Source organism: Chelon labrosus, assembly GCF_963514085.1.
Source record: "Chelon labrosus genome assembly, chromosome: 17".
In the NCBI taxonomy this organism is placed as follows: Eukaryota; Metazoa; Chordata; class Actinopteri; order Mugiliformes; family Mugilidae; genus Chelon; species Chelon labrosus.
The window spans coordinates 15,452,391-15,471,169 of record NC_140350.1 but is presented as its reverse complement, the minus strand read 5'-3'; the positions used below and the strand labels follow the sequence as shown (position 1 = coordinate 15,471,169).

At 41.7% G+C, this 18,779-nt stretch overlaps 3 protein-coding genes across 3 annotated transcripts; 2 read left to right on the top strand and 1 right to left on the bottom strand.

Annotated features, from left to right (window-relative positions):
* Positions 1–1,084: 1,084 nt before the first annotated feature.
* On the top strand, positions 1,085–4,896 carry fbxo40.1 (F-box protein 40, tandem duplicate 1; the record flags this gene model as incomplete). Its single annotated transcript, XM_084564308.1, has 6 exons — positions 1,085–1,090; positions 1,135–2,373; positions 2,929–3,215; positions 3,410–3,541; positions 4,181–4,517; positions 4,678–4,896. 6 exons carry the CDS (start codon positions 1,085–1,087, stop codon positions 4,894–4,896), a joined length of 2,220 nt encoding a protein of 739 aa, XP_084420434.1.
* Positions 4,897–5,716: 820 nt separating this feature from the next.
* Positions 5,717–8,670, bottom strand: LOC311502417 (TLC domain-containing protein 2-like). Its single transcript, XM_084564630.1, has 5 exons — positions 8,229–8,670; positions 8,043–8,125; positions 7,789–7,871; positions 7,375–7,580; positions 5,717–6,525 (listed from the first exon to the last, which is right to left on the bottom strand). The coding sequence occupies exons 1-5, from the start codon at positions 8,408–8,410 to the stop codon at positions 6,342–6,344; spliced, it is 738 nt and encodes a 245-aa protein (XP_084420756.1). The 5' UTR covers positions 8,411–8,670; the 3' UTR covers positions 5,717–6,341.
* A 1,062-nt stretch (positions 8,671–9,732) lies between these two features.
* On the top strand, positions 9,733–17,283 carry aifm5 (apoptosis inducing factor mitochondria associated 5; the record flags this gene model as incomplete). The annotated part of the gene is given in 20 exon segments (XM_084564616.1): positions 9,733–9,754; positions 9,875–9,965; positions 10,726–10,835; positions 11,147–11,256; positions 11,344–11,388; positions 12,280–12,361; positions 12,552–12,664; positions 12,730–12,816; positions 12,937–13,028; positions 13,262–13,268; positions 13,271–13,412; positions 14,135–14,250; positions 14,329–14,400; positions 14,493–14,556; positions 15,028–15,104; positions 15,306–15,423; positions 15,996–16,094; positions 16,325–16,400; positions 16,507–16,611; positions 17,209–17,283. Coding segments are annotated over 20 exon segments (1,662 nt in total). The 3' UTR covers positions 17,243–17,283.
* Between the last annotated feature and the right edge of the window lie 1,496 nt (positions 17,284–18,779).

Genomic DNA, 18,779 nt, shown 5'->3' with positions numbered 1-18,779 from the left:
TCTCAACAGTGAGTTAAACGAGCACTAAAAGCAAAAGAAATATTAAACTTTACCTGTTTTATTACTCGTCACAGTGGTTTCACTTTGCTGCTTTCAGTTTAGATAAATAAAAACAACAACAGTATATTCACAAGAGGATCAAACCCCCTGGACAAAATGTCTTACCGGGTCTCCACCACAGACTTTCTGTTTTGTCTCTTTGCATTTATAGCGTTGCTTTCTGTCCTTGTGCTCTTTGAACATGCGGGTTAAAATTAGCCAAGCAGCACGGAGCAGGTTGAGAAGGAGAAATTACTCCCCCCTCAGTTTCTCACTATGGTGCAGCTGATGCAAACTTTAATAAGATCTTTTAGTTCTGGCGTCTGAACACCTGATTTAAACACAGAATTAAAAGTTCACCCATTGTCGTAATTTCTGTTATAAAACTCACACTAATGTTGTTTTGAATGCAGTTAAATCTCCACCAGAGGACACTGTTTATATATTTACACCGGCTTCCTTATGCACTCAATGCACAGCGGCACAAAATAAATTAGGGCAAAGAAGAGACTTTCTGATGTAAGAGGTCGCCTGTAATCTAAACCATGTTTCTGGCCACCTGCGTAACATTTCTCTGTCAGTGCTCTTGCTCTATTTATAACACATTCACATAACACACACACACACTTAGGCACTTGGTCAAGAAAATCACAAGGCAAAGTGCAAGCAGCACGTTTCTCTCCTTTCCAGCTTATACAGTGGTAGGTCAAAGTCTCTTCTGCTCGTCCCTTTGACTTTAATGCTGTCCCAGTGTGTTTACATTTATTCCAAGAGATTTATGGTTTCCTCATTGTTTTCAGCACAGATCTGCAGCTTCAGATAAAGAAGCTTGGGGCCGGACGAGCTGAATGATGGTATGGTGCTTTTTCTTTGCAGCTCTAACATCAAATGTTGTTAAAAGTACTGGGTTTTAAATCCCTCGAAGAAGCTGTAAATGTCTTTTGCATCATATTGTCCTACATTTTAGAGTTTGGCAGCACAAGTTCGTAATTAGTGATTCTTGGACATTAAAGCCTAAAATATGCAACATAAATGCCAACTGACCATGCAAGTACACTTGTAATGCAAAAATAATGTAGTTTAAATTAAATTCAGACTTGGAGACTGGATTATGACAATCTCTTTCCTCTTTTTTTCCGCCGTAATCTAATTCAGAGTCATCGTTCTCGAGCCTCCAGAGTTCGGCAGCATGTCCACTGTGACTCCTGTTACAGCCGGCGCTGCAGGGCTCGGGTGGAGGTCTCTGTGTCCTGTGCGGTCATCCCCTGCCCTCTTCTCTGCGGAGCTCTCTTCCACCTGTGCAAAGAGGAGGATCACCTGCTGCTCTGCCCTAATGTGAGGGTGCCCTGCCTCAGTGCTGAGTACGGCTGCCCCCTCCACCTGCCCCGCTTTGCACAGGCTGCCCACCTGCAGGTGTGTCCTGCCAGCGTCGTGTGCTGCTCCGTGGAGTGGAACCGCTGGCCGGCTAACGATGCCCATTCTCATCCGAACACAGAGCTGCATGATAACCTGCTCAGAGAGAGAGAGGAGGGAGGATGTCTGGACCTGGCCATGGCCCTGAAAGACCAGGACCGCCTGTTTCACTCCATAAAGATGAAGAATCTTTTCCCTGAGCTGACCCAGAGTGTGGAGGAGGAGGAGAGAGAGGAAGAGAGGAGGAGGAGGAAGAAGGAGAAGGAGAAACTGGCCATCATGGAGAAGGAGGCAGCAGAAAGGGCGGCTGCAAAAGGAAACAGCAGTCAAACCTGGGAAGCATTTAATATGTTTAACATCCACACACCTGCTGAAAGAGGGACTGAGGATGAAGATGAGGGTGAGGTTACGGTTGAATATGAGCGGGGACTAACTCAGGAGGAGAGAGAAGCTCTTGCCAGAGCATCAGTAGTGGATGCAAACCTCTTAGAAAACTACAATGCCTGGGAGCGCATGTTCAGTATGGAGATGGGCGGCTGCAGGGAAGCTGGAGGGACAGCTGTGGCCGGCAGGGGACAGGGACTTGGTAAAGGGAGGGGGACAGGCCTGGACACTCTTAGTGAGGAAGAACCCTGCATGGGAGCAACAGCATCCAACACCTGCATGATTAGTGCATGCACCGCTCCTTCCACATCCTCCTCCTCCTGTCTAGCTGGAAATCTGAGGAAGAAGAAATTTGTGTATGGACACGTGGAGCCGATGAAGATTATCACTGTACGGACTTTTAAAATCCCAACCAGCTTCTCTGCCAGGCAGGGCCGCATCCGAAACCCTGGTTTCTACAAGAGAGAGAGTGAAGCTGTGGACACCAGCGACCTCGGGGTGGCGCTAGAGGATATGCCAGTATGGGAGGAAGTTCAGGTCAGAAAAAAATCTTTTTACATCTACAGAAAAAAGCTGTGTCACACAGAAATGATGCATCATCTATCAAACACCAGAAATCTGCATGCAAAAATCACATGCAGACATAAAGCAAAAGCACAGGCATTTATTTGCAGCAGTTTCTCTGGTAACCTGGTCAATGTTAGTCCAGTAACTGCCTTTTTGCTCTGATTTTGGTCCCCTACAGCTCCTGAGGTTAATGATGAGCTATTTAGTGCTAAAAGCGGCATTGTGTTGATAAGATAGCTGCTAAATTTGAGCAAAGCAAGCAAAAGCAGCACTATGAAAGAAGAGACTGGACCAAAACAGCAAATATGAGGAGAGAAAAAAACAAAAAGATAACCTGGAAGAACTGTGTTTTTGCACTATATCAGCCAGCATCAGTTTCTATGACAGATTTTATGTCAATATTAAAAAAAAATGAACTGATTGTGACTTTTTTTCTGCTGTTGAACAATATTATTTCACTAGTTTGGTCTTTTAAAGACATGTGTCCTACAACATCCTGATAAAAACGTTTGATTTGCCTCTCAGGCCTCTCTGCTGTGCTCCCTGGAGAGGGAGCAGCGGGGTCACCTCATTGCAGAGAGCAAATGCACGGACGGTCTGTTACAAGACGAAGGCACGCAGACTTACGACTTCCTGTCCGCTCCTTTCCGGAGGAACACGTCGCTGGCCGACCTGACCGAAGGAAAACCGCTGGAGCTGCACCTTCAGCTGCAGGTGGAGAGCGTCACCAGCCGACACCACAAGGCCACCTCCGCCTTCACCTTCCTCTGTGGACACACCTTCCAGCGCAGAGAATATGGCAAACATTATAAGTTGGTTTACTTTATTAGCAAGTTTTTAAATCCTTTCTTCACAATCGGAGGATGACATTCACATAATGAATGTTAAGCTGAGAAAAATAAGTAATTTAAATGTTTGAATTGGCCTCAATGTAACTCCATTTGTCGTGCTGCATAAAACACAACCGGTCTGAGGAGATGAAACATTTTATTCCTGTGATGTGCAGGAACATTCACAGTGACATCCAGATGGGTGTGAACGGATGGTTTCAGCAGAGATGCCCGTTGGCGTACCTGGGATGCACCTACAGCCAGAGGAGGTTTCAACCGACCACACATGAGGCCTTCGTCAAGTACAAGTGAGATAAAACAAAAACAGTTTATCTGAATGTAAAATGTAAAAACATAACAAAGAGAGGCCGTTTTAAAACTTTGCCACCTGGGGGCAGCAGAAACAAGCTGTGATCACCACTGTAAATATTGCCAGTGTTTATAATATCTCTTACAGATCGAGAAAAAAATTTGATTATTTTTATTCATATTTTTAGGCACCTAATCAAATATTCTTTCTGCTCTTTGAGGCTTTTAGTTTCTACTAATAAATGAAGAAAATCAATGCTGCTTCAGCTGCTAAATGCTGAAGTAGTATTTTGTTTGCAGTTCTGTGCTGAGCATCACTGGAAACCAAAACCACTGTCAGAGAGTGAATGAAGACAGTAAAGTTAAACACGTGAAAGTAAAAACAAGGAGCTGAAAGATGCTAAAATGTTGATCCCAGTTGTTCATTACCAATGGTCTATTGATCAAATGTAGTTTTAAAAAAATATGGACCGCAGCGGCTTTACTTTTTAGTTTAGATTCACATTAATAATCTGCATTTTAATTCGACTTACAGGTAATAAAGAAGCCCTTTAAATAGATACAGACAAATTTGTGTCACGAAGGGCAACACAAACCTGGTGCTCTTTCAAAGGCTTTAGCTTCATCTTTGCTTACAGTGAGGAACTGGGCTGCTTCAGCCTGCACCCGGTCATGCCCGCCTCTCTGAGTGACGCCTGCCGGCCGACCAGTAACACAGCTGACTCCTCCAATACTCAGAGAAGGAGAGGAGGCAGAGCAGGAGGAGGGGAGGACTCTCTGAGCTCGCTGCCCTACGAGGTGCTGTGCCACATGGCCAGTTTCCTGGACAGCCTGTCCCTGTCTCAGCTGGCTCTGGTGTCCCAGCTCATGAGGCAGGTTTGCTCGTCTCTGCTGCAGGAGAGAGGGATGGTCAGCCTCCAGTGGGAGAGGAAGACCTACTCAAATGGAGTAGCAAAGTGGAGGGTGAAGCAAAAGGTAACCGCAGGACAAACGAATGAATAAGTAACACGCGTCTTTCTCCTGTCTGAGTTTTGAACAGTCAAACAACATAGCAGGTTAGATTTAAGTAGCCTGAGCTGAAACTGTAAAATATCTGTTCACAGTTACAATCTTTCTTGTCCATCTCCCTCTGCAGGTATGGCAGTTTAGCACTTTGTTCTCGCCTGTGGACACTTGGTGCTTCCAAAACGGGCCGTCCATGTCCAAGCACCTAAAGGTGTGTCCTTACTATGAGAGAGAGTCCAAGACGGAGAAGATCCGCCTGCCACGCATGCGTGAACAAATCCAAACTGGCACGAGCTGCAAAGGTCCCACTCTGGTCACCTTGTTCCACCAGAACAGGATCATGATGTAGAAGACCTGTGTTGACATGTTTTAATTTTTCCTCTTCTCATATTCCTTGTTGCTGCTGTCCACTGTCACTTATGAGTAAAAATGGCATCAAAACAGTTTGTATTGACATTAATGCTGCGACACTTTGCAATAACTTTGCTGAAGTTATCTTAGTTGTGTGAAATTGCTGTGAAGATAATTGTGTCAGAAATAAATGATGAATTACAGTCAAAGACATCTACTGTTTTCTTCAGATGTTTCTATTACAATGACAAACATGAGCTTGGGGAAGAAATTTAATGAAACTGTTCACACTTCGGCTTTAGGTGAGGATGAATTAAAAAGATTTTTCTTCATTTTGTCAAATTAGGGATAAATCAGGAAAGGTTTTAGACCAGAAACAAGTATTTCTGCAGTACTCATACTTCGCAAAGATGTTCAGATAGGACAACATGAATGAAGACTTGTCTCTCATAATGCACCTTAGAAAATAATTTATTATTTTTTATAACAGTGAAATACTTTTAAAATAAACTGTAAGAAAAGAGATCTGGGACCTCAACAAGTGATTATAAAACAAATGTAAAGATCACGCTATGACCAAGATGGATCTTTAGAATAAACATGCTGCACCAAATAATGTAGCTTTTCCAGCTTTTTTTTCTTGTGAATTTCAGGAAAATGTAAAAAAAAAAAAACAAAAAAAAAAAAAACAGTGAGGAGGGGTCAAAGTTGGCGTAGCTTCACTGACCTTGTCTCTTTCATGTTACATGTAACCTGATGGCCCAAAAAGCAAATTTTGCTTAATGTTTCTTTCCATATTAAATATATAAAATGCATGTGACAACCAAGCACCATCTGTTACTCCGTAAAAACCACATCATGAGGTAGGGAGCTGAATCAAGTCTTTTAGAGGAGTGACAACAGAGTTCCCAGGTGTTAGAGAATAATTTCACTTCCCTATAGATAGTTTGTGTAGTTAATAGTCAGTCCATCTGTGTCATAGTGACTTTCTGTTAGATTACTGCTGGGGTCAGTTATCTGCCCTATTTTCTCTTTGAGGAACATGCCAAGGCCATGGTCCCTCTTTGGCGTCTTCAGTCTAACTCTCTGGCTGTCTACAGACACAGATGTAGAGTTAGATGATAACGCCCTCCGTCACTGGATGACACTTTGTATTTCCTAGCTGGTGTGAATCCTTATCTTCATGTTTGTGTACTATAGCCAATTGGATGTTAACACATCTCCCCTTTGCTGCCTCGGCCAACCTTTCTAGTATAAGAATCTGAGCTTTACTGTTTGACCCTTAGAATTGAGGTGGACTCATGCACTTATGTTGTGATGATGAATCTTCTGTTCTCTCGTACGAGCCTAAATAAACTCCTTCAGCATAAGACATACAAGACTTTGGTACTCCTTCTTCTTCATCGGCATCACCACAAATTCCTCCCTAACACCAGGCTCTCTCTAGTCGTTATTGCTCGTGTTAATATCTGCTCTGAGCAGTCTGTAAAACAGCACTATGTTCAAGGTGGAGATGAGACTCAGGCCGGCTGTCCCCAGCAACAGGACATAGCGAGACATCTGTTCGCGGTGACCCGCCAGCCAGTGGGTCATCCAGCCCAGCGTGCAGACACGAAACACCAAAAACCTGCAGAAGACACAGACAGAATCAGGTCAGAACATAGTATACCATAGTGCTATGATCCAAAGTGAGCCACTGTGAAGGGTCTGATGACTGAAAGGAGTTTGAGGTTCAATAGCTGACGTGTGGACAGGAGTACGGTGGCCCTGAAGGTCAAAACACAACGACATTTCACAAAACACACTTCATAAAACACGTCATGTCAGAAAACACAACGACATTTTAGAAAACACAACATTTCACAAAACACGAAATTTCAGAAAACACAACATTTCCGAAAACACAGTGAATTTTTGAAAACACAACAACATTTCAGAAAACACGACATTTAAGACAACACAAGATTTCAGAAAACACAATGACATTTCAGAAAAAACAAGGACATGTGAAAAGTCGCTGTATTTTGTGAAATGTCGTTGTGTTTTGACCTTCAGGGCCACCGTACAGGAGCATCTGGGGTCAAACCAAACCTGATTACTTGACGACCCACTCTACCTAATGAGCCACAGACTGGAAAACAGAAACAGAATAAAGTGCAGGTGATTTCTGCTCGCTGCCTATATCACACCTTGGAAATGTAGGTGTGTATGTTGGATGTTTAACATGTTTGTGAACTTTAGAGCGAAATAAAAAACTCTCTTTAAAGTTATAAAGCTTGATTTACTTTAGCTATTCACTCTCAAGCACTATATCAGAGCTATGCAAACCAAAGGTACTGAATGTAGGGTGATCAGCTTACTAATATCATATGTCATGTAAAGTTGTGAGAAAATTAACATGGATTTACAATGTGAAACATGCTCTTATGTAAACAAATGTCACTTTTCACTGCAGAAGAGTGACTGATCTCCTCACGTTCCCAGGTTGAGCCAGCTGATGATGCTGTAGGCGAGAGATGGCCGAGGGGTCGCGTGCTCAGTGTCCGGCCTGTTCCTCCGTCCCGACAGGAGCATGAGCTGTCTGATATGTAGGAAAACAGAGTTGATCTCCACCAGCAGAGACAACACGGCAAAGCCCAGATAAAGGCGGGATGTTACAGCCAAAATGAAGCACAAGATCACCTGAGGACAGAGTTTGAACAGTAAATTCAGCGCATGTTGAACATATTCAGGTATCGGTGTAAAGAAGAGTCTCTAGTAATGTTTGATTCACATCTGCTTGCTGTGGCATGCTTAATAAAGGGTTTGCAAGTACTAAGGTGCAGCGCTCTCTCAGACATTGTACTTTCACACATGTGCATACACACAAACACAGGTCAAAGTTCACTACCACAGAGTGGTGAAGGAGCAGCTCCCAGGACCGTTTCAATGGCTGGTTCAAGGCCATGTCTAAGAAGTCATGGATAAAATAACCTGAAGAGAAAAGCACATGTATGTTGTATGTGAGCACACACCATTATCTGACAAATATACAAAACACGAAGTAATAAAAACTTTTAATTAATTTGGTGTGATCAGTAGTTTGTTTGCAAGTGAATTCAGCTCATATGAATTTTATTATAAACACGTGTGCATGGACGCCACCTGTGGAAACAGCTACGAGGCCGTGGGAGGTCAGGGAGTAAAAGCAGTCGAGGTCTTCCACCATCTGAGGATGACGGTGTAAACTGCATGATGAGAGAGAGAGAGAGAGAGAGAGACCACATTAAGAGAAAAACTCTAATGAAGTGTAAACAACTCTAACACTTCCTGCTGTGTGACTTTACTCACCACAAAACAGCCCCTGCTCCTGTTATGAGGCTGTGAACCAGAGACGTGCTGATATTCCTCCACTTCCAGGCTTTATTTTGTGCCGGCTGAACCGTGGCCGGCTGGAATCTCACAATCGCGTTCAGCAGCCTGAAAGAGCAGACGGATCCTCCAACGAGGAGAAGTGTCGATCTCAGATCCATAACTAGACCGTCGCTCACTCCGGATCACTTGTGCCCCTGCGTTCAGTTCACATTTCAGCTGAAATACTCTGAGGAAAGACGGGATGAAAGTCTCTTTAACGTACAGAATATCTGCCCTCTAACACACTTCCCTGCCTTTGTGGGAACTGATAAACTGATTGCAGGTGAAGGGTCATGGCTACGCAATGATATGACACCTGCACAATTTAACCCAAGCAAAAAAATTGCTAAATTCGCACAGTTTTCTTATTGCCACTGTATTTATTTCACTCGTGTTTGCTTCACCCTCTACACAGAAAGCTTTACATTATACATATTATATTATCAGTATTCAGATTATATACTCACTTACCAGTTCGTTATATGCACTAGCGACAATGAACGTATTGTAATGTGACAGTCCTGCTATTCTAATGATCTCTGTGGCAGCTTCACAAGCAAGTAATGATATAATAATCAGCTGCAACATAAAAGGGACCTACATGAAAACATATTTTCTCAACAGGACCAGTCTGAATAATGAGTAGCCTGCGTTTATTGTTAATAAGTTACATGCTATATACATTTCTACCTTGTAAGTGTTCCTGATATTTTGTCCACCTGATAAGAATGCATGAGGAGATGTAATTAGGAATTAATAATAATAAAAAAATAGCTGTCACAAGGCCTCAGTGAGTGTATTTTATCCAGATGTCTTCATTTAGAAGCTGTCAGGTCAGAGTTAAAAGATAAATACTGAAGTAAAAGTCAAGATTTGTAAATAAGAATAGTGGTTAATTTACCTTTCCCCACCACTACTTGACATATGGAATATTTGTTAAGTTTGTAGAACCAAACTGAGTGACTTTCTCTGTTGAAAAACTTGACAATGAGTGACAGCAGCCACCTCTGGTTTTGTAAGTTGCTGCTGTGTCGCCTGTCCTTTCAGCGTTCAGCCTCGTCAGCCCTTTCTCTTTGCTGCCATTGTTGGAAAACAAAAAAAACAGCTTTCGGCTTTCTCTGCAACAATAACCGAGAGGGGAGGGGAGAGGGGGGTTGAACATGAGCGGCTGCAGCACCGAAACCGTTCATTCACTGCAGTCACAAAAGTAACTTTTTGGGGTGATTTTCTTCCATTTTCTGACTAAGAATCGTCCACTTTTTTTCCCTCCACAGTCTCAGGAGTGGAGGGATGCGGGTTGGGGATGGACCGGTTGCCTTGGAAACGCACTGCCATCATTCAGCTGCTGAGCAGAAAACCTCTGACTGCGTCGTAATCTGCTTCTGACTGACTTTTAATGTTGCTGCAGGGGGTCTGAGCATCTGTGTGTTGAACCTGAGACATGTCTGGGACCAAAAAAACACGTGAGTTTATATTATCACTACTACATTAACTGGACAGCTGTTGGAGGACTTGGTGTTGTTTTTTTTTGTTTTGGTTTTCTGTTGACACTGTGATTTAATCTGTTTGGTTTGTTTGCTTAGCCCGTCATGAGTTTCCGGACTCTGATTCAGAAGACACATCAGAGGAGCTGACACAGGAGGTGTGTCTGGAGTCAGACCTGGAGGATGGACAGTAAGGAGTAACCAGCTATTTATTTATTTCTGTGCAAAACCATTTGTGAGCCATTCATGAACAAACAAAACCTTTCTTCATTATCCAAAAACAAAACAAAAAAAGCACAAGTTAAATAAAGCCAACTGAACTTGTCCACTTGGCTTAGCTTTGGTTTTTGGATAATGTTGATAGATGACTGTCTGACATACTTACTCCATTATAAATAATAAAACAAATAAAAAGTTGCCTAATTCACAAACAAAAGACTTAATGGGCCATTGATCTAGTATCCGCAGTCATGCTAGCAGGTCTGTTTTTCTGTGGTTTGAGCTAAATGCTAATGTTAACAAGCTAACACGATGTTACTTGTATATTAGCAGGCTAGCATGCTATTATTGCAATGTTAGCATGGTGTGTTAACATGCTAACACTGAGCATAAGATGATGCTAATGGGAATATCAGTATTTGAATTATAAAACAACAACATTCACTGAAAATGTTAGCAAACACGTAACAAGTCATGATCTCGGACCTAATCCAGAATTCTCCAGCAGCCACAACACCGTTCATATGGAGTTTTCTTGTAAACATTGCAAACATTTGAAGTCAGCAATAATCTACTACTGTAGAGCCGTGATGCTAGCGTGGCTAAAGGTTAAGGTCACAAACAGAGGCCTGAAAATACAAGCTTTCTCCATGTAGTTTACCATTTCAGTAAACAATCTGAACCACCCCATTTCTCTCTTTGTGTGCGTGTGTGTGTGTGTGTTATCACAGGATGTTGGAGGTTGAAGTGGGACATCACAGCGTGCTGTTGACACGCAGCGAAGGCAAATTTAGTGCCATTGGTAACCAGTGTACACACTACGGCGCTCCGCTCAGCAAAGGTATGGAGGCAGCACGTGAGATCATATAACAGGATGCACATCACTGTTTGATATAGAGTACTTAACTGGAAGAGGTATTGCAGTGTTAAATCTGTAGCACCATGAATCACAAACAGATAAAATAGTGAGGTAGGAAAACAGCAAACCATGCAAATAAAAGTTAAACTTTTAGTCTAAAAACTAAACAAGCTGCATCAAGTACAAGGGAAAGAACAAATATAGAAAATATACCTTTGTATTTTAATCTGTTGCAGATTAACATTAGCATGCAGTGTCATATAGAAATGTAAATGATGAGTGTGTGTGTTCAGGTGTAATTTCAGGTCACAAAGTGCGCTGCCCGTGGCACGGCGCCTGCTTCAACGTCCATACAGGAGATCTGGAGGAGTTCCCGGGCATGGACTGTTTACCTTGCCACAAGGTACGAAGTAGAGAGAAACAAAGAGAGTTTCATCTTATGAGGACACTGTCACTGTCATCCTTATTTGCCTTTTTTCCTCTTTTGAAGGTCAAAATTCAAAACAGCAAAGTGTATGTGTCCGTAAATAAAAAGGTGAGCAAGTCAACTGTTCTTTTATACATTCCTATCCCAGTGTGTTACTCTGCTCAGAACAACACCTGTTATTAAAAGTAACCTCTGAAACCCGACCTAAGAAATACTTTTAAGTGGGTTAGCAGCATCTGGTATGATTTATGCCCTTAAAATAACATTATTCTTACTGATGCTGATTGCATTTTCCCAGATTAACTTACATGAACCTACCCTGGAAAGTTTTTGTTGATTTAGTAAGTAAGCAACTACATTAAAACAGAGTCTTCAATCACTCTTCAATTCACCCGCTTAATAATAATCAACAACAATAATCCCAGAATAGCAGGCACTCAGAGGTGTAGTTTATAGAGAGCAGTAAATTGACGTCTGGTCATGTTTTTGCTCCACTGTGGGAATTATGAGAAGCACAGAATTAGATTTATTACTGCAAGTCTTCACATCTTCACAAAACGTTTGTAGAAGGTACGAATATAAAGTACTATAATAAATAAAAGTGATGACAGGTCGGTGATGCAGTGGACACACTCGACTCTAAATCATTTTATTATTTTGTCAGAATTGTGCGAGAAGGTACAATGTGACATAATATATATATAAAAAACCTTTCCGTGATTGGACCATAAATGTGTTATGCACTTTTGACCAATGTTTAAAACCAATAATGAAAAGACAGCTAGGATGCAGTTTTGTAAAGTAATTTAACTCTAATCAATATCGCAGAGCACACATAGTAATGCATAATACTGTGGGATTTATCATAAGCAACTAAAAACATATCCTTTACACTGTTTTCATTTAAAGATAAGATCTGAAATCTGAAGTGTCGCAGCAGCACACAGTTTCTTTCTGTAGATAAGTTTATAAAATACTGTGTTTAAAAACATGTTTCAGAGTCTCGGGCAGGAAAAAAGACTAAAGCAAATGGGGACTGCAGTACCAGGAGTTACTCACACTATTCTGCTGCTAGGAGGAGGTAAGTGTGGACCTCAGTGTCTCTGTCTGTGTGTGATGTTACCATATGAAGCTAAGCTAAAACTAAACTAAACTAAATCACTGCAGCTTAATCGAAAATTGGAAAATTCTAGTAAAGCTAAACCACAGGATTTGGTATTAATTTTCTTCCTCAGCGTGTGTGACTGTTTGATAACTCTCTGTAAGTGCAGGAGCTGCGTCGCTGAGCTGCGCTGAGACTCTGCGGCAGGAAAATTTTGGAGGCAGGATCATCATGGTGTCCAAAGACGACCTTTTACCTTACGACAAGACGCGTCTAAGCAAGGTGCTGCAGAGTGAGTGACATGTCAGCGTGTTAGAGATGATTTTAATTCACTCCTCGTGTCGTAGGTGATGAATGTGCAGAGTGACAGTATTCTGCTGAGGAGGATGGAGTTTTTCCATCAGTACGACATCGAGGTGTGGCTCAGGAAAGAAGTGAGTACTGATGCAGATGTTCATCGTGTCCAGGGACTGACCTGCTGTTTGAAGAGTGAACATATTTAGACTTGAGCGTGGACTGATTCACGATGCTTCAGGCTGTCTCTCTGCTCACAGGTGCTTTCGGTGGACACAGACAAGAAGACAGTCACTTTTGATGATGGTTCAGTCCAGCACTACGACCAGCTCCTCATCTCAACAGGCTGCAGGTACACTTACACACACTTTAAATAAGCATTTCATTTGAAATTTCATTGTTACATACATGGAGCTTAAGACCTCATTAGGATTTAAGCAGTTATAATAAAATGTTCTCAGAAAATAGTAACACAGTTTATTAAATTCAAATCAAATGATGATCGACAGATGTGATAACTACACGTATGAGGAAAGTGGTCGTTGTTGTGTCACCACTACACTGCACTGCATTGCTTATGAACAGAATCATGGCCTGTCCTTTAGAGCAAAGGGTCTGGACGTGCCTGGCATGAAGTTGGACAATGTCAAGATGTTGGAGACACCGGAGGACGCTCGTCAAATCCACGCAGCCAGTACAGGCAGCAACGTGGTCCTCGTGGGAACTTCTTTTGTTGGTAATTGACAGTTCCTTCAATTTTTATGCAGACCTCAGACCGACCAAACTGAGTCGAAAACGATCAAAAATCAAAATAAAACTGATTATAAGAACAGATCGAAAATAAATATGCATTCGTCTTACACCCAGCTGCACATAGAGACCAGTTTTGCTTATGATCCAGGAAGTTTGGTTTGGTGAAAATGTTTCTAACGTTGCCAAAATATTAAAACACAAAACTCTTGCAGCAGGTGTTGTGAGAAACTGTGGCCTGTGCTGGTTTACTGATTTCACATTTATCATGTGTGGACTCATTTACCAAAAAGTGGGAAAACATTTTATCTTAGGCTTACAAACTAATTCAAATGTGGGAATGAATTCATCAAAATGTGGGAACAAAGAGCGTCTGCAGTGCACACAATGACATTTCAAACCCTCAGTGTAGAAGTGTAAAACATGGCCTTGATATATATATATTCTTTTCTCCTTAAGTTTGTATGGATTAAAACTTAAATCATTAACTACGTAATTTGTTTTTCAACTTCATATTGTTTGGTGTCACCCACTTTTAATCATTTAACTACAGTTACTGTTTCTGATTCTATACATACACAGTCTGGTGAACTTTTTGTACCTTTTGACACTTTTGGGGCTTCTATGAAATGTTTATTTGTTTTCTTTTTAATATTCTTGACCTCTCGAATTTCTACGGCGCCCACAGTGACATATTTGCTTTTTCAGGTATGGAAGTTGCATCTTATTTGATAGACAAAGCCTCCAGTGTCACAGTGATCGGCAGCAGTGAGCTTCCGTATCAAAACACATTTGGTCCTGAAATCGGTAAATTCACCATGAAGGTAAAAGAGTTAAGAGAGAGGCTTGCGTTGTGCCGCATCACCTGATATTTCATTCAAGGTACTCCGTTGTTTCTGCAGATTCTGTCAGAGAAAAATGTGAGATTCTACATGAACAATATCGTGACAGAGGTCAGAGGTGTGGACGGCAAGGTAAAGCTGTTTTATCCCTTCAAATTAAGACTTTGAAAATAGGAAGTCTCTTTTCCTCCTGTTGTCGGTCTCACCATCCTTTTCTTCTCAAGGTGAAGGAGGTCGTGCTCAAAAGTGGAAAAGTTATCCCAGCTGAAGTTTTGATCGTTGGCATTGGTAAGTTCAGCCATGTGATTTTTTAAATGATGCAGCACATTTGAATGACCCGTGGAGAACGCTGGAGTATCATGGACGGAGATGAGGGCGCAATAACACAACTCAGGAAACTAAGATAGTACAAGAACAAACAAAACAGGGTTACATGGCTAAAAAAACAACAGACGCAAGGTTCAAAAAGCAAGCAGGAAAAAAGAAAACACAACAGTGGTGATTAGCTGAGTGGGTCCAGGTGACACAACTGTCAGGAAAGGTAAACCACTGAGAAAGGAAACACTAACACATTGACAGATTTTAGAGTATATGAAACAAATAATTCAGTAACTGTATAATGATAATTTTTTACTTTCACTGCCAGATGCCAGTGAGTTTTCATCTAAGCAACCACAAATAACTCAGCGCAGATTTGATTTGACAGAGCGTCACTGAGAAAAATGACTCAACCACACACTCTTCTCTTTCCTCCACCAGGCATCATGCCTAACTCAGAGTTCCTGTGGGGCAGTAAAATACAGATGAACCCCAAAAAGTTTGTGACAGTCGACAAGGTCGGTCCTTATCCACATCTCATGTGATTTTCAACACAATCCCATGACTGTTTTTATTTATTTTACATCCTCGCTGCAACTCAGTATTGAATCACAATATTGAGATCAGGAGCATAGTGTCTGTACCAGGACTTGTTGGTTGTTGTTTAGGATCAGCAGACATGTGCTTCCTCATATTAATCAGTGTATTCTGCACCATAGTACATGAGCACCAACGTCCCTGGGGTCTTCTGCGGGGGTGACATGTCCGTCTTCCCACTGGCGATGGCCAAAAACCGGCCGGTCAACATCGGACACTGGCAGATGGCACAAGCGCATGGTACTGAAGAAACGAACTTATGCAGACCCACGGCCAGTTTCGCAGAAGTTTACTGATAGACTTCAGAGAGATGTCCAGAATCATCTGTGGCACTGAGGGAGTTGTTGTTTTTTTTAGTTTTTGAGAGCGGTAGTGCCAGAACTTTCAGTAGGAGAAACTGTCAGTGCAGTTCAGACTTGTAGCAGATCTGAAATGCAGTTCAAACTCACGTAGTGTCCTCAGATGAATGGCAACGACTGGTAACGTCCTTTCTGCTGTATATTTCAGACTGGTTACGGGGGTCTCTAAAAGTCTGAAAATTAGCACGTAGAAAGGTGATATTGTAGACATGTTAGATGTTTTTAAGAATGATATTGTCTCAAAAAAAATGAAAAGTAACTTGTCAAAGTCATGATAACCCTAAAAAAATTAGACGAATTGATAACTCAGATTGAAAATTACTCGTATTTAAGTTTTAATCTGGTAGACTTATTTTACTTATCATTGACAGTCTATCTGTAACTGTATGTGTATCTTCTCTAGTTGTATTTGCAGTCAAACTGTACCTGTTTTGTTGTTTTATTGGTGTAAAGGGAGGATAGTAGCTCTGAACATGCTGGGCAAAACAGCTGAACTCAACTCAATTCCTTTCTACTGGACCGTCCTATTGGGCAAAACCATCCGATACACAGGTAGCCACATACACTCACACCTCCATGCTCATGTTTGTTTCATGCAAATCTTAGTCCCACGGCCACGCTGTGTCTTTCATGGTCACATGACTGAAGTTGAGACACAAAACATGTAACTCAGAGCAACCAAAAGAATTCAGATGTTTTACTTTTCACTGCTACTTCACCACTAACCATGTTCAACTTCTGATTTACCCGCTCTGTTAAACGTAACTCATGGCTGCATTCAGGCTATGGGGAGGGATACACTGAGATTGTAATGAAAGGAACGTTTGAGGACAAGAAGTTCCTGGCGTTATACATCAAGTAAGTTGATGAACATTTGTTGCTGAAAACAATGAACACATACGATCCTTTCCTTCCAGTCAATGTTCAGATATGTGTGTTTTTTGTTTTTTTATTGTTGTTGTAGGGATGATGAAGTCATAGCAGCCGCCAGCCTAGACTTTGATCCAGCGGTGTCCGCGGTGGCCGAGAGGTTCGTAGACGGAAAAGTCATCACAAAGAAAGAGGCTCAGTATGTAACATGGTTCTGTATATTTCACAAATGGTCTGATTGCTTCTTTACGTCTGTATAATATGAACTTGCAGCCTGCAGCCAGGACTAATTACTTGTAATTAACATAAATAATATCATAAATCACACACACATAAAAGAACGTTTGACAGTCAGAGATAAAGTGTTAGTTCTAGTTTGAGGTTCTTGTGTATACAGACTGTGTGTGTTACCATTAGGCCTATATGTGTCACAGAGTTTTGGATCTTCTGAATAATAATCACCTGATGATCTTTGAAGGGTAAAACAACACCTCAGGCCACAGTCAGATGTTCAAAATGTCATTTCGGTAACCTTCCAAAACAAATTATCCGACGTACACATCCGATTCTATTGCTAGCCTTGCAAACATGAGGACTTAAAGCCCCAACCACATCTTTTCATTTCATACACAATTGCATCTTTCACTCACTTCTGGCCGTTGCACAAGCAAAATGAATGTGCATGAGTTGGTGGAGACCAAGAGCATAGCTAAAAGAGAGAACCCCAAATGATCAGACTACAACAAAGTACCAAACTGGTAACCATGCCTTTTCTTTTTCCCCTTCCTCCTGGCAGATCAGATGACCTCAGCTGGCTGCAGTTGTCCTGATCCACACTTTCCTCCACTCATCCACTCAGCACATCGTACAGTGTTCACACGCAGCCAGGAAGTCCTCCAATGGGTCTCTTTGTCACCACCAGAAAACAAAGAGTTTGGAGACCAGAGGAGAAGGCTGGACTTCTGATACAGGCTGTGTGGAAGTATTGGATTTAAACTCTACGTCACGCAGTCGGTGTTCATGTGAGGTGGAGTTCAGCATGTCCAGCAACAACAGATACCTCAAATAGATGCAGCTTTTGGGACTTGTTTTTTTAAACTTAATATTTGTCATTATTTTATTTATTTATTTTTTTTATTTCATGGATTTATGTCTTTAGGAGGGCAGAGACTTCACATTTAAGATGCCTCATTGTATTCTCTGCTGCTAATACTTATTAAAAGGCAGACTTTTACTTGGATGGGGTAGCTGGGGGTAAAGAAAAAAAACAAAAAAACACAGGTGACCTTAATGCCCGCTGCAGCCGCGTACGTGGTCCGGTCAGTGAGTCGGAGGGGGGGATTAGGAGAACAGAGGCAGGGGAGGGGGCTGTTCAGCTCTTTGAAACAGAGATGCTGAAACAGGCAACAGTAACAAAACAACACCAACAAAAGGCCTTCAGCAAACAGCAAAACAAAAGCACTGTGACAAAAGAAATGCTGCGTCTTTCTCTCTTCCGCCCCGCGTTCTCTCTGCTGGTTTAGCGCTGTCTTTACTTTTCACCTCAGCTTTTACTCTTAGGCCCCGTTCAGACCTGGTGTTAAAACGTGCGTCCTGAGTGTCCAAGCTTTAAGTACGAGTGTTCACACCTAGCGTCAAAATGTGTCTCCAAGTGCGTTTTGAGCCACCGCATTTCGAGTTTTCAGTTTTGGGGTCTGTATGCAAATAAACCATGACGTTATTTGGACACACATCTAGAGGATCCACTGTATCAGAACCAGAACCATGAACGACGCTGTCCGTTGTCTGTTGTTGGAGCAGTCCCTCCTGCTCACTTAAAGTTAAGGTTATTTATTTATTCATCTCCATCCATATATATAAGCTCCAGATTATAACTCTACACGCACAATAATGTCACTGCTGAGTCGTTTGCAGCAATGAAAGAAAAATCTCTGGTAATCAAGATTAATAAAGACACCACTCATTATTATAACTTAATTCCACATGGCTCACATCTGGATACAGCAACCCAGTCAATCAGGACGTGTCACGTTGACACCAGGTCTGAACATCATGCCTCAGTTTCCGGGACTCCAGGACCTACTTTATGGTAAAATGTATAATTATTATCTGTTATTTTATATCACTGTATGAATATAACACATTGATTCTAGATGATCATTTAAGTTAGTGTTAACTGGAAAATAAAAACAAGAGAACATGACTTTTGGGATAATAGATGAAATTAAATGCGGAGGAAATTGTGGTCCTTCAATATATTATGGAAAAAAGATAAGTGGTTTTAGGTCATAGATTGTAAAAGACAGACTGGCCATTTTCATTGGGCACCTTATATACCACTTTTCGCATTAAATGCCAAATATTTTC

Excerpts from the sequence above, each read along its gene's own strand:
- LOC311502417 (XM_084564630.1), bottom strand. The coding sequence starts at position 8,410 with ATGGATCTGAGATCGACACTTCTCCTCGTTGGAGGATCCGTCTGCTCT. Across the intron at positions 8,126-8,228 it reads GGAGCAGGGGCTGTTTTGTG|TTTACACCGTCATCCTCAGA; the intron begins GTGAGTAAAGTC and ends CTCATCATGCAG. Across the intron at positions 6,526-7,374 it reads AGCTGGCTCAACCTGGGAAC|GTTTTTGGTGTTTCGTGTCT; the intron begins GTGAGGAGATCA and ends TGTCTTCTGCAG.